Source organism: Toxotes jaculatrix, chromosome 4, assembly GCF_017976425.1.
Source record: "Toxotes jaculatrix isolate fToxJac2 chromosome 4, fToxJac2.pri, whole genome shotgun sequence".
Classification (NCBI taxonomy): Eukaryota; Metazoa; Chordata; class Actinopteri; family Toxotidae; genus Toxotes; species Toxotes jaculatrix.
The window spans coordinates 5,533,210-5,547,751 of record NC_054397.1 but is presented as its reverse complement, the minus strand read 5'-3'; the positions used below and the strand labels follow the sequence as shown (position 1 = coordinate 5,547,751).

Below are 14,542 nucleotides of genomic sequence, written 5' to 3'. Positions count from 1 at the left end.
TATTTGTCTTCCTTTTATTTTATTTGTCATTCTTCTTGCATCCGCAGCTCCCAGCCAGCCAGCCTACCTGTCCTTCTCAGAGGTGACAGGAGAAAGTGTCAACGTGTCCTGGGGAGCTCCACTCAGTCCTAATGGACAGCTAGAGGGCTACAGGGTCGTCTACCAGCCCACATCTCCCGTACAAGGTATGCACACACATATACACACACACAGGAACCCGTGTCGGGGAGGAGACTGACGTTTCCTTTGAATTGTCTGTGTGAGAGCAGGAGTGAGCAAAGTTGTGACAGTGGACGTGAAGGGCAGCTGGCAGCGGTGGCTGAAGGTTCGGGACCTGGTCAAAGGAGCGACATACGCGTTCAACGTTCAGGCTCTCACAGTCAGCTATGGACCACCCATACAGGCAAACATCACTGCTCAGCCTGTGCAAGGTAGGCATGGGCGGTAACTCTGTGTATATGCATGTGTGTTGGTGTCGCTGCTTGTGTTAAACATGTAGAGACAAATATCTGTTCATGTATTCACATTATGGGGGCTCAACTAGGACTACAAAAAAATGTCCATAGCAGTTTCTATGAGCCCACGGTGACATCTCCAAAGATACGAAACCCAGAGATATTCAGTTTACAATCATAGAAAACACAGAAATGTGGCAAATACTCACATTTGAGAGGCTGTAACTACCCAGTACTTGGCATTTGAGCTTGAAAATTAACACTGTAGTTGCTGATAAATTGTCTTTCAGTCAACTAATAAGTTAATCAACAGATCATTTCATCTCTGGACTGAACACACGCGAGCTGTATAGATTTGAGCATGACTCATGATGATGATTATTTACAGGCACAGACAGAAAAATCTTAGTTATGTTACTGTACTTGGTTTAAAATGTTGTAACATGACCTGACATAACTGTATTGTATATGCTGTAGTATACTGTTGGTACGTAGTGTTATTTTTATTGATTATTGATTGATTATGGTTGATGGAGCATAGAGATTTTTCATGTTGATATATGTTTATATTGTTGTATTTACATCTATAAACTAACAAACTAAGTAGCAGTTCTGGTAAAAGCTGGAATGAGCATTCGAGCTGTGTCCTACACAAAAGAACTGTGTGTGTGTATGTGTGTTACATTATAGGCACCCCTGGGTCTCCTATGGAAATGTCCATCACCAAGACGTCCTCTGCTCTCAATATCCAGTGGTCAGACTCCGATACCGGTGCAGCACCTGTGACTGGATACATTATTGAGGCTCGTCCCTCAGGTGAGCTCAGAACACAAACCCCACAGGCAGGTCAGCCATAACTGAACTGACATGCACCTTTTCATCATGTGCAGTAATTCTTTTCTTTAATCGAGAGAGGTTAAGTACTACCCAGCACTAAACTTTACTTAGCGCTGCTTTCTCCAGATTCATTAAGACCCGCTGTGCAAATCAGGCAGCTGCAATTTTCTAATAAAGATTACCAGAGGTGTAATACAGCAAGTGAACGTCTGTGGGAACACTCTGCAGGAGAGACTGTTCTACCTCTGATTCTACTATTGATAATAATAGTGATACCCCTTTTATTAATAGTAATAACAGTGATCACCGTCATCACCACATTATCATCATCATTATCACCTGAAATGTAATTTGATTTAATTTATAATTTTCTTAAATCACATCATGACATTTGAAAGGGACTAATTCTCAAATGAAGCATCCTCTCTCTCTCTTTGTCTGACAAACTGTGACTCTCTCTCTCTCCCCCCCCCCCCCCCTTTGTCTCTCTCATTCTCTCTCTCTCTCTCTCTCTCTCTCTCTCTCTCTCTCTCTGCAGATGAAGGTGTGTGGGATTCCTTCATCAGACCCCTCCCTCCCAGCAGCAGGTCTGTTTCGGTGCCGATGGAGCGCCTGAGGTCGGGGATCAGCTACGAGTTCAGAGTCATCGCTGTTAATCGCTATGGTTACGGACAGCCGAGTACACCCTCTGCTGCTCTTGCTGGTAAACACACACACACACACACCGCTGGAGCTCAGGTTAATGAACAAACCCGGGGTGATCCAGCTTGTCTGGCTGGGGTTTGACTGAATTTCAAGTCTGCTGACCCTGTAGGAAGTCACTATGATTGTGGTCATGTGCCTTGGGGTGTGTTGCCACCTAGAGGTAGAGTCACACAATTACAACAGAGCTTATTGTGCAAAGAGATGACAGCCAGAAAGCAAGTCTCCATTATGTTTTTATGACAGCAGGACAATCCAGGAGGAATATTTCTGATCCTATGGGATAAACTACAGCATCAAGATGGAACAAGGCAAATGTGACTCCTCCCTGTTATGTGTCCCTCTCTCTGTCTGCAGCACTGTCCGAGCGTCCGTTCTATGAGGAGTGGTGGTTCCTGCTGGTCATGGCTCTGGTGGGAATCATCCTCATTCTGGTCCTGGTCTTCACACTGCTGTTGCATGGACACAGCACCAAGTACAAGGCCTGTGGCACAGGTCTGTATCATTGTTATTCAGGCTGGATATCAGCACCGATTGATCACTCGATTCGATTTCGAGTCATAAAGTCCAGAATCAACTTGATTCGATTTGTTTTGATTCTTGATGATTGAGTCAGATAAATACCAGTGTCCTGTAAAACATTTCCCAGAATTTAACCTGGAAAACTTACATTTCTTCTACGTTCAAAAAGTGATTAACAGTGTTGTTTCCTCTGATATAAAACTGTGTAGTACACATTACAATTGTAAACAGAAAACTGTGGACCAAAGATTTATTTTTCTTGGCAAATGAAACACCACTAACACAATATTTTTTTAGGTCTACATCTACAAAACAGTTGAACAAGAGCAATCAAACACCTGCGCCGCATACAAGGGTGTCACCATTATGCATATTTTAAGAAAACAAATGCTATCCCAGACATCTACACATGGACTGTCAGTAGCCGATGCTTCAACAAAGTACAGACATCCACTTTAATTATCTCTTTGAGCACAGACGGGACAGGAACTGAAAGCCTGCTCATTAATTCATCTGCACTGTTTGTGTTGACATCAGCCTGATATCTGCACACAGCTGTTAGCTAGTGTTAGCTCCCTGACAGAGACAAACTGAATAAAGCAAAGTCCACACTGAGAGTCCACACACTGTTCACTCGACTTCCACGGCCTCACATCTTGTAGTCAGAGATAATATCTCTTCAACAAACACAAACAGCTCAGATCAGCATGCAATCTTTCTTTTCTGTCCAGGATAGCTAGAGTCAACTAACCATCCTGTGTCATGACAGTGCTGTAAACTTCTACTGCACAGACTGTAATAGTTTGCTTTCCACAAAGTAGACAGTTTATACATCACGCAGCCACTTTCAGTGAGTAACCACTGCATACACATTTAGCACAGATATACTTTACTGACATAAGGTGCAGATGATCATCATTCAGATTTTAAAAAATCGGTTTTGTTTTTTTTCCCAGTTCTAGTCTAATGTACTGCTTCTTAGGGTGAGCCATGGTGACACTCATACAACAATGGTTTGTTAGTGTCTGCTATTTTTTTCTCTCCTCAGTCACATTTCCATAGTTCCACTCACCATAAACAGGCTCACCACATGTACCCTCCATCGATTCATTACAGTGCTCTCCATTTTCTATGATACTTCGAAACTGAGAAATGCATCAGCACAAAATTGCCTCTAGCAATCTGGTTCCTACAGGACCACTGCCACCGGTAAGGGCCATTCGAGAGAAGAAAACAAGGTTAGCCTTTTTCCTTCGCCAGGATGATTCAGGACAAACAGGATCCTGAAGCATCATCAAAGAAATTGTGTCGCTGCATCTCCACTGTCATTTTTTGGGGGTTTTAAATATTGAATGAATATAATTCATTTTTGGTATTAGTTGAGATGATGCCAGATAATTTGACTTCTGTATCACTTGCAACTATAATTAGTATAAAACTAAATTAATAAATGTTCCCTGGAATGTCATTTAACTGGACAGAAAATTCAGTTAACATTTATTTATTTATTTATCAGCCTGAAATAAGAACAGTCAGTGAAATAAAATAAACTATTAAACACCTCGTTTGTGTATCGGGGCAAACAAAAGCTCCAAAATTCACAAATGCTGTGTTTAATGGTTTGTTCTATTTCACAAACATAAAACCGCCTCATCTCAGGTAGTTAACTGCACTGAGAGATCCACAGGAAAACATGCTAACTCACATCCCAGTGTTTCATACTCAAACCTGGACTGTTCTGTTATGTTTGAGCTCACACCACATCCACGGGGTCAGTCTGAGAGCTCAGCAGCCTGAAGGTGGAAGGATCAAAGTCTTATTCAGTGATGTCTCAGCAGGATGGATGCTCACCATCATGGGTTGAAGGACAAACTCCCTCCTCATTATGACAAAGCACTGTTAGTTTGTGTGATGTGTTTCCCAGTTAGCCATCTAAAGCTTTTGCCCTTCATGTTGAGGCTTTTCTTCCTGTTTTCATCTGAGTTTCTTCTGCTCTCAGGCTTCCCGCGATATTCTGAGTTGCGAGCACAGCAGTTACTTTGTGTGTGTCTGTGTGTGTACATGTGTGCATGCCAACATCTGTAATACAAAATCAGCCCTGATTAGCACGCTGCATCAAGACAGCTGTTAATCTGAGTTGCCACAGAAACTTTGGCACAACCTCTGGGCAGCAGGGGAGTGATCAGACAGAGGGTGAGGGTGGTGCTGTAGGAGGAAGGGAAGAATGAATAGGAGTCGCTGAGATTTGGTTCACTTTGAATCATCCACAGCACCTTGGTGTGCTCCAAACAACAAACATATTTCTCTTCATTTAAACATGACAGTGTTTCCTTTATTGTTCAATTTTTTTATGGCTGTTGGTGCCTAAATGATGAAGGTTTTCTCGGTTGTTGTCTTCTTATGCATCCAAGTTTCATTTTCCTTCTTATTCTCAAGCCTGAGAGGTAGCTGGAGACACAATGAATAAAACAAGACATTGCATATAAACTCTGTACAGCAAGAGAAACAATTTCAGAATTTTTTTTTTAGCTGCCCTCCCGTACAAGTGACTGAGTCGCTTTGAATGTTTCGCACATATGTGAACCGACACCAGCTGATTCCTTTTCTCTTCCCTCCAGGCAAGCACGTGTCCACGGCAGAGGAGTCTGTAACTCTAGACAACGGAGGATTCACCGCTCTGGAGCTCAACAGCAGAACGCTGAACACCAAGAACTCCTTCCTGAAAAAGAATGGGACCAGGTGAACACTCGCACACACTGACACACACACTCATGGGTTTGATCAAAATATAACAGACCTAACAGATCTAACGCCTGTATTCGTGTGTTTGTGCAGGTCTCCTCCCAGGCCTAGTCCAGGTGGGCTTCACTACTCTGATGAGGACATATGTAACAACTATAATGGAGCCGTGCTCACTGAGAGCACCACACTCACTGAGAAACCCACTGAGGTCTCTGAGTCAGAGGTATCTCTGTCTATCTGTCCCTCTCTCTCTTTCTCACCATCTCTTTCTCTCAGCTCTTGTTTTTTTGTGGCTTTTACTTTGTTTAACATATGCTTATTTGAGATCCATTCATTTGTGTCCTCGCCACTTAACTTAATGAACTTGTAATTCCACCTCTGTACTGCTTTGTTCATTTTTTATATAGTTCTTTCAGCATTTTATGCCTTAATTAGTTGGCACACAGTGGAGAAATGACAGGAAATGAAGGCAGAGAGAGATACTCCAGGAATACTCGGAGTAGTGGGAATATGTTTGATAGACAGTTATTTGAAACGAGAAATAGAAAGTGCTCTGTGCTGTGCCTGGTGTTGTCAGCCTGTGATCCTACTTGTGGAAGAAGACAAGTTGGAGATGAAAACTAAAGACAAATCACATAAAATGGTAAAGATCACAGATTTACCAGGATGTGCTGTCAGAGAGCTTTCTCCAGCCTTCTGTCTCCACCTTCCAGTTGGCTAACTGGCCAGGCTGAGTTGGCCAAAACGCTGCCGATACTGGATAAAAGGTGCCAACAGTGCTATTTCATACAGCGTAATCTAAACATCTCTGGCTCAGTTCTGGCTAAGGACCCTTGTTTGTCATCCCCTTCGAGTCCTGTCTGTGTCTACTGTTAAAGAAAGGCAAAAATGACAAAATATAACCGTTGATTGTCTTGATGTGTTGATGCCATGGATTGTTAGCAGAAGGTAGTGTTTATGCCATGAACACAATTTTTTTCATTCCATGATGGGAATTGTTGAGGGGTCAACAAGTTATGGCCCTGATGATCATAATTTTTTAAATTTGGACTCTCAAATAAACTGATAGATAATTACAGAATAGTCAACAGGGATTTCAGACACTGCCAATGTCCTCACAGTCAGATCCTAACCCCTGTGCTGTGTGTGTGTGTGTGTGTGTTCATATCCAGTTAACAGACAGTGACTATGAGGACGAGCAGCCAAAGCACTCCTTTGTCAACCACTACATGAGTGACCCCACCTACTACAACTCCTGGAAGCGGCAGCCCAAAGGCCTTAAAGGGATCGGCACTCCTTTTGGCTATGAGGAGTGTGCCACTGCAGACACCGAGCCCTACTACCAGACCGTGGTCACCCAGCACAGCACAGGCGGCGCCTACACACCCACAGGGCAGCCTGCGCACACACACGTCAATCCCAACACCAACCCACCGGGATCGCGCACCCCTGTGACGGGATTCTCCTCATTTGTTTGACTCTAGAGACAAAATCTGCACAAAATGATACACACACGCGTACACAAAATGAATGAGGGGGGCCGGTGTGTGATTGGTCTAAAGGAGAAAGAGCTGACGGCTTCGGAGGAGAGGGGAGGACAAGATGAGGAGACGTGGGACGGACTGGTGACAAAACAACCCTATCATGCCCCAAAGAACTAAACCTACACTTTCCACTCGCCTTCTCCCCTCGTTCACAAAGATCCTCACTGTGTCGACGAGTGTGTGTGACCTTGCTCTCCTACTCTTTTACGCCTCTGTGTCACTGTGCTCACACACACACAGTTACCGTTCTCGTTTCCACACACTCACATTGACACCGGCGGTACCACCAGATATTTACGCCCATTCCAGAGACTCTCCAACGAGAGCTGAGAGCAAGGTGAGTCAGTTTGTGTAATTGTGGAGGAGAGAATTCAGCCTGGAACTGGTTGAATATGGAATTTCTGCACAACGCTTCTTCTCTGTTTTCTGTATTTTACACATACGTGCACAAGCACACACACATGCATTCTCTGATGCGTCACTTAAGTATCTCCCACTGCGAGAGAGGACCTTCAAAGGTGAGGAGAATTACTAAGAGACGGCACAGGAGGGAGCAGCTTTTGTTGACTGGTTCATGTACACAAACACGGAGCTGTCAGATTTAAAAGACCACCACACGGAGGAAAAGAAAAATAACAATCAATAATCGTCGTATTTGATAAAGGATGGAGAGCGAGTGTGGGCGAGGGTTCTTCGGCACTTAAGGCATTCTCAGTGAGAGTGTTTCGTGGTTTCTGAAAGCGATGTGTGACGTTTGGGGTTTGGGTTGGAATATATGAAAAACCATGTTTTTTTACTGTGTACTGCCTGTTATCAGCTCTCCTTACACCACAGCCCCTCCCCCACCCAAGCCATAATGCTTGCACTGAGCCGAACCCACACATTTCATATTTTTTCTGCTGAAGTTTAATTTTTTTTACAAGTTTGAACGTGTGTGTGTTTGAGTGTGACACGTGTGTGTACCAGCATGCGTGTATAAATGGCTCTATGACCTGTTCATCTGTCTCTGTTGTTCACTGCTAAGCAAAGTGTGCCATTGTATGTATGTTTGTATTTTTAAGATGGATTTTGTACAGGGAAACCCTTTTTACTTGTGTGCTGTTGTATGTAGTTCAGTCACGTTTGTGTAATTCAAAGCAAATAGTGAAGCAGCACTGGAGAGAGTTTGCAGCTACACTGATGGATTAACAGGAAAAGGAGGAGACAGAGACAAGATCATTTAAAAAGAATCATAAAAAATTAGTTTCAGCGAACGAGTGTGGGTGGAACAAGATAACAGGATATTTTACAGAATCATTCTTGTTCAAACTGAGTGTGATTGAAATTTGAAACACAGGGCCCCACAGTCTGAACTCTGGCCTCAACTACCAGCAGCGAGGCTGACACGCGTGGACTTTGTACTTCTCTTCAAGTGCGAACAAAAGTCATCCCTAAGTTTTTGCTCATGTATGATTTAAAGAATCTCCACAGACCCACCCAGTTCGCCAGCAGCCTCCCTCACTCTGTCACGCCTGTTTTGAGTCCCATACAGCGTGTGAATAAATGGTCATTGTTTAACGTTGTGTCTGCGTGGTCTGTTTTAGTGCTGGGACTGTGAACATGTCTGTGAGCATCACTAATCTTGAACTGAACTCTCTCACTCATCACTTTAAACCAGGTCTGTGTTGCCTGGCAGTGTCTTTTATTAAAGCACTAAAAGTACTGAAGGATCAGAGCTTTATCAGCTGTTCTCTGATAATTATTATCTATCATTGTGACAGCGCTCTGCCCAGTGTGTGAAAGACCTGTGTGATGTTTTTCCCTGAATTCAGCGGCGCTTTCGCAGAAGCTGATTCCAGCAATTAGTTCATTATTAAACAGTTATGTAAGAATCAGTTCAGCAGAGGCCAAGTGACACTATATTTTAATAATAACTCCAGTGAAGTAAAAAGCACAGCGATGTATAAGAGTGGAATAATAAAGTAGCATAAAACAGAAATACTCAAGTACAAGGACACTGTAACACAGAGAAAGTAATGACCACAAAAAAAGCAAAAATGACTAAAAATATACACAAAGTAACCTTAAGAGAAAGAAGAAGAAATGCAAAACAACCACAAAGAGACGTAAAACAACCAGAATGAGAAGCACAGCAGCTCAAAGTAGATTTACAGATACAAAACAACAAGTAAGAGGCTAAAACAGACGAAGTGCTGCAGTGTTTGTGTCTGTGTGTGTGTGTCAGTCACGGTCTCTTCTTCCTACGAAGTGATGGGGGGCCTTTTGCATGTCTCTGCCCGGGGTCCCATTGTCTCATAATAATAATCTGCCCATGCCTAAATCAGTGTAGTTACAGTAAGGCCTGTAGCTGAAGTATAAATTCCCGCTGTCGTGTGTCTTCCAGCCGGCAGGCGGCGCTGTGGGGCGGCGAAATAGACCCGGAGGAGATGTTGTGGTGTCCGGAAGAAGGGCTGTAGGCATGGCGGATGTGTTTTTCACTTCATGCTTTGCTGTTTAGCCCAAATGTTTGTGCTTAGCATCACAACACGAACCGGCGCAGAATCAGACCTCAGCGCACCGGTGCACTGAGCCTGTTTCCTCAGATGCTAACGGCTGCAGCGGCTCGGAGCAGCCGTCACACCGCTCTCTGCCTCCCTGTCGGTCCGCACACGTCGGGCACTTGTGACCCAGTTTGGTTTGGTGAGTCCTGGTCTCCTCCTCCTCGATTATCGCTTAATAACCAGACTGAAACACCTTCCTTCGCCCGTAACTGCACCTGCATCTGTCCTGTCTCTGGCAGTTGTGGAAGAGGGACGGGTCTGTCCGTTAAAGCCGGGGGACATCTTCAGATTCGGTGACACATTAATTCTGCTGTGTGTGTCTGTGTAGTTTGTAGTGTGTTGTTTATAGTGACCATACAACAGTTTGTGATATTCTTCTGTCACTTTGCAGTGACGGGGAAAGAAATGCAGAGCTCTCAAACACCAACATCCCTGACCTGTCTAGGGGCCCCAAGACCCCCAACCCGTCCCCCATGGGGCCCCAGTCACAACAAGCTCAGCTGTTTAATCTCTGAAAAAAAATGCAGTGTTTTTCCTTAAGTCAAAATTGTATCACACACACCAGCTCACTGTGTTGATTCTGGAAAAGTAAAAATTCTGTCTGGTTTGCATCCAGCTGCAGGATTTTCATCCTATAAAAAAGCTCCTTTCAGATGCAGGAGTTTTGATTATTGATACTGACGTCATACAAGTAATGGTGCCTGTCAGATATCTAGTATAGTGTGGAAAAAATGCCTCTGCCTCTCAAATTATGAGATTTGCTTTGTCTGATGTAATGCAAAATTGAACATTTGGGTTTTGGTTTTTGACTTTTGGTTGAACATAACGAGAATTTTAACATTTTTTGCCTTGGGCTTTAGGAAAACATGAATTTTTCACTGTTTTCTAAAGTGTTACAGACAAAATGACAGAACTTAAAATAATTATTAGTTGGAGCCTTGGAAAGTAGTAACAAAAACAAGCAAGTCAAATTTTATTAAAATGACTTGCATGTAGTTTTTAGACACAAAAGACTCAAAGCCCTTCAGCTATGTTGACTCACTGTTCTTTGTATGCTGGACTTGATTGACATGTTTGCTCAATTAGCATCACCTGTTATTGTTTTCCTGAAACTAATTTCTGTTTGTTTCCCTTGCAGCTTTTGAAGACTTACCGGAGCAGGATGAGACATCAGGAGCCTGAACATGGACCAAAGAGGATATTTTAATTCAGTGACTCTAACTTGAGTCACAGAAGAAATAAAATTTGCCTCAGTGGAAAAAAAAACACACACACACACCAAAAACTAAACAATGGGTGAGGTGACTGTGGAAGTAGATGAGGAGGTGACGAAACAGGACATCTCCTTGGAGCCGCTCCCAGAGCCACTTTTGATAATCCTGTCCCCACCTCCACCTTTCTTACCTGTCCCTGGTGAACCGAGCATGTTTTGGCATAAGTGGCTTAAAGCTTTTGAACACTATCTCGAAGCGCTCGGTGAAAACGAGCTGGTCGACTCCAGCAAGTGTGTGCTTTTACAGAACTGCCTTGGCCCAGAGGGGCAGCGCATCTACAGAATACTAATCCAGGGTGAGGCCACATACGCAGGAGCCATCTCAGTGCTGACGGTTTACTTCAGCTCTGATCACACCTCTCAGATGTGCCGCCTTAAATTCCATCAGAGGGCTCAGATGCCTGGAGAGACCATAGATCAGTTTGTGTCTGCGTTGAAAGAACTGCTGAGGCCTTGCAATTATGGAGACTTACAAGATAAACTTATCTTGGATCAGCTGATTGAGAAAACAAACTGTGCACAACTCAAAGAGAGGCTGTTGCTGGAGAAGGAAACGCTGACCTTGGCTACAGCGTTGGTTATCGGTAAAGAGGTAGAATCTGCTTTAAATGAATCTGAACTGTTTGGTTTTCACGAGGTCAGTGTTGATATTGGAGACAATTTAGACCCTCCTGTTCAGAGAAAGGCCAAAAGAGGTCGACCTCGGCGAGGAGAGAAAAGGACGAAAGCAAAACCACGCTCAACTAAGAGCCCAACAAAATCATCTAGATACAAAGACAACTACTATTACAGCAGTGATAAGCTATATTATAGTGATAATGATGAAGATAAGTCGAAGAGTGCTGATGAGACTGATCTGCTGTGTGAGAAAACCAATGATAAAGGTGATGGTGATATTGAAGCCTCGTCGTCATGTCAGAGAATGCAGGAGGAAGGTTGTGACAAGGCTAGTAACGATGATGGTGGTGGTGTTGATGATGATGGTGATGAAGATGATGAAGACTTTGTAGTTTCTTCAACCAAACTAAAAGGCCCCTACTGTCCCATCTGTATTGACAGGCGCTTCAGAGATGCAAACAAGCTCGCCAGACACATGAGGACGCACACGAAGGAGAAGCCGTTCAGGTGCCCCGTCTGTGCTATGACTTTCAGCCAGTCGTACCACATGACCCGGCACCTGAGGAACCAGCACGGTGCAGGGCAACACGTCTGCTCCACATGTGGGAAAAGTTTAGGCAGCTCCGCAGAGCTGCAAAGTCACAAGAGGACGCACACGTTGCAAATCCTGTCATGTCCTGAATGTCATAAAAAATTCACTAACAATGGTGCGTTATTTAGTCATATTGTGTCACATGGAAAAAAACAAAAGAAACAGTCTACCCAGACAGAGGCACGGAGTTTCCAGGAAAGCGATGAAGTAAAAAACCAAGCGATAACTGAATCAAGTGAGAAGAACAATAATGTGAGTGACAGTGACAGTGACAATGTTGCTGAGATTGATCCAGACTCAGGTAAGGGTGATTCTCAGGACAAAGGACCTGGAGTTCATGTTAAGACGGAAGACAAAGACTCAAATGAAGCTAAATCTAAAGATGGAGGCAGTAAAAAAGAAAAAGTTTCTTCAAAAACTAAAACAAAAGGCCATTTTTGTCCCATCTGTGTTGGCAGGCGCTTCAGAGGGCCAAACAAACTCGCCAGACACATGAGGACACACACAAAGGAAAAGCCGTTCACCTGCCCCGTCTGCGCTTTGACCTTCAGCCAGTCGTATCACATGACCCGACACCTGAGGAACCAGCATGGCTTGGGCCAGTACATCTGCTCTAAATGTGGGGAAAATTTAAGTAGCTGGCTAGAACTGAAAGCTCACAAGAAGACTCATGCAGTTGAAGGCCTGACGTGTCTTGCATGTGATAAACAGTTCAAGGAGAAGGCCGCACTTGTGAGTCATCTCAAGTTACACAAAAAGGTCCAGTCCAGTCCTCGAAGCCTCATCTGCGACGACTGCGGCAAAGTATTTGGCCGAATGTATCATTTGAAAAGGCACATAGTGACCCATCGCAAAGCATCAAATGGCGAGTGTTACACATGCCCTGATTGTCAGAAGAACTTTGCCTTCCCTGAGGACCTCAACAAACACCTGGAGATTCATGTGAAAGAAAACAGTGGGACTTGTCCGAAATGCAATGAAACCTTCAACAGTCCAGAAGAACTGGAGACGCACATGGGAGTTCATGAAAAGTCTTACACCTGCAACACCTGTGGGAAGAAGTTTAAGGTCGAGTACGCGCTGAAGAAGCATGAGCAGGGCCACCAAAACGAACAGTATTATTGTTCGTTGTGCCGCAAACGCTTCATAAAGCTGTCTCACTACAAGAGGCACATAATGGTCCACGACAGGCGGGAATCTAGATGTCCTCACTGTGACAGTGTCTTTCTGCAGTTAACAGCTTTGAAATATCACCTGCGGACTCATACTGAAGAAAGACCGTACCAGTGCACCTGCTGTATTGAGACCTTTGAGGAAAAGGAAGATCTGGAGCAGCACTGTCTCAAACACAGGAAATTTAAAAAGGAGAGGCCGTACTCGTGCACTCGGTGCGATTACGCCTTCTCCACGCTGGTGGAGCTGACGGAACACATGAGCTTGCATGAGGGAGAGCAGCCGTTGAACTGCCCCGTCTGCGGCAGGACTTTCCTGAACAAGAACAAGCTGCAGAAACACCTGAGCATCCACACGGGGGAGAGACCTCACCTCTGCTCCATCTGTGGCAACGGCTTCCCGTCCGCCGCCAGCCTCAAGTTACACATCCACATCCACACCGGAGAGAAACCCTTCCAGTGTTCGCAGTGCAGCAAGAGCTTCAGGTCGTCCAGCGGGCTGCGGCTGCACAGCAGACAGCACATGGAGGTGCGTCCCAGCTACAAATGTCCCGAGTGCGGCAGGACTTACGGTCGCATGACGGAGCTGAAGATGCACCAGAGGTATCACACGGGGGACAAACCGTATACATGCACATGCTGCAACAAACGCTTTATTAGCAAAGACAAACTGAACGTTCACATGAGGATACACACAGGGGAGAGGCCGTACTCCTGCCCCCACTGTGGACAGACATTTACACAGACCGGGGACAGAAACAGACACATCAGTAAATACCACTAGTAAGACACACACACACACACACACACAACTCCAGTGAAGCTTTGCTTTTGAATGATCTTACATGTGGTTTTGCATGTGTATATGGGTGGATGTCACGAAGGATCAATTCAAATTCAGATTTTTGTCATATTATTTGACAAAGAATAAGAAACCGAAATATGTTGAAAGCCTAACTTTGGTAGATTTAACCTGCCACGAACACTAGATTGTCATAGCTGATGAGGTTTCGTGATTGGTTTTTGGTAAAATATATTTTCTGCTGTTAAGAAAAAAAAATACCCTAAAATACAACCTTGATCAATCAACCAATGTTCATTTGGCACCTCTCTGGCACTGTTTAAACAAAACGTAAACACTGCAAGTTTTATATTTATGCCTATTTATTGCCAAGGCTGAGGATCATTTATTAACCAGTGCCTGAATGAATCTTTTCAGTAGCTTACACGTTTTGGTCAACATGAAAAACAATATTGGACAGGGGAATTATTGGATTGCACAGGGCACATTTTCTGTGCAGTATAAGCCTTCACTGTTGCCATCCAAATAGATTATCTTTGCCATGCTGTTCTGTTCTGCAAGCTTCACCGCTCAATACAAAAGTTTTGTCTTAGCTCATCCCTCCCACCCCTGTCCCCGATGCATCCTTCCCATGCAGCACTTCAACCATCCTGATCTTATCAACAGACTACTCACTATTAAAAGGTATGTGAATCTCTAATATCTGATCTTTCCAAGGTTCACAGTTACACTCATAGATTGTT

General features: G+C 44.1%; 2 protein-coding genes across 2 annotated transcripts in view; both read left to right on the top strand.

The window, feature by feature from the left end:
- The window catches only part of LOC121181105 (protein sidekick-1-like), a 212,333-nt gene extending 203,991 nt beyond the window's left edge, over positions 1-8,342 (top strand). Inside the window, exons 38-45 of the mRNA XM_041036906.1 lie at positions 48-185; positions 270-431; positions 1,146-1,271; positions 1,831-1,995; positions 2,352-2,489; positions 5,135-5,255; positions 5,352-5,481; positions 6,431-8,342. Coding sequence (XP_040892840.1) covers positions 48-185; positions 270-431; positions 1,146-1,271; positions 1,831-1,995; positions 2,352-2,489; positions 5,135-5,255; positions 5,352-5,481; positions 6,431-6,736 — 1,286 coding nt within the window. The 3' untranslated portion in view covers positions 6,737-8,342. The remainder of the gene's footprint in view (positions 1-47; positions 186-269; positions 432-1,145; positions 1,272-1,830; positions 1,996-2,351; positions 2,490-5,134; positions 5,256-5,351; positions 5,482-6,430) is intronic.
- Positions 8,343-9,251: 909 nt separating this feature from the next.
- On the top strand, positions 9,252-14,097 carry LOC121181291 (zinc finger protein 665-like). Its single transcript, XM_041037175.1, has 2 exons — positions 9,252-9,481; positions 10,481-14,097. Exon 2 carries the CDS (start codon positions 10,635-10,637, stop codon positions 13,779-13,781), a length of 3,147 nt encoding a protein of 1,048 aa, XP_040893109.1. The 5' UTR covers positions 9,252-9,481; positions 10,481-10,634; the 3' UTR covers positions 13,782-14,097.
- Positions 14,098-14,542: the final 445 nt, after the last annotated feature.

Coding starts and splice junctions, on each gene's coding strand:
- LOC121181291 (XM_041037175.1), top strand. CDS start 10,635: ATGGGTGAGGTGACTGTGGAAGTAGATGAGGAGGTGACGAAACAGGAC.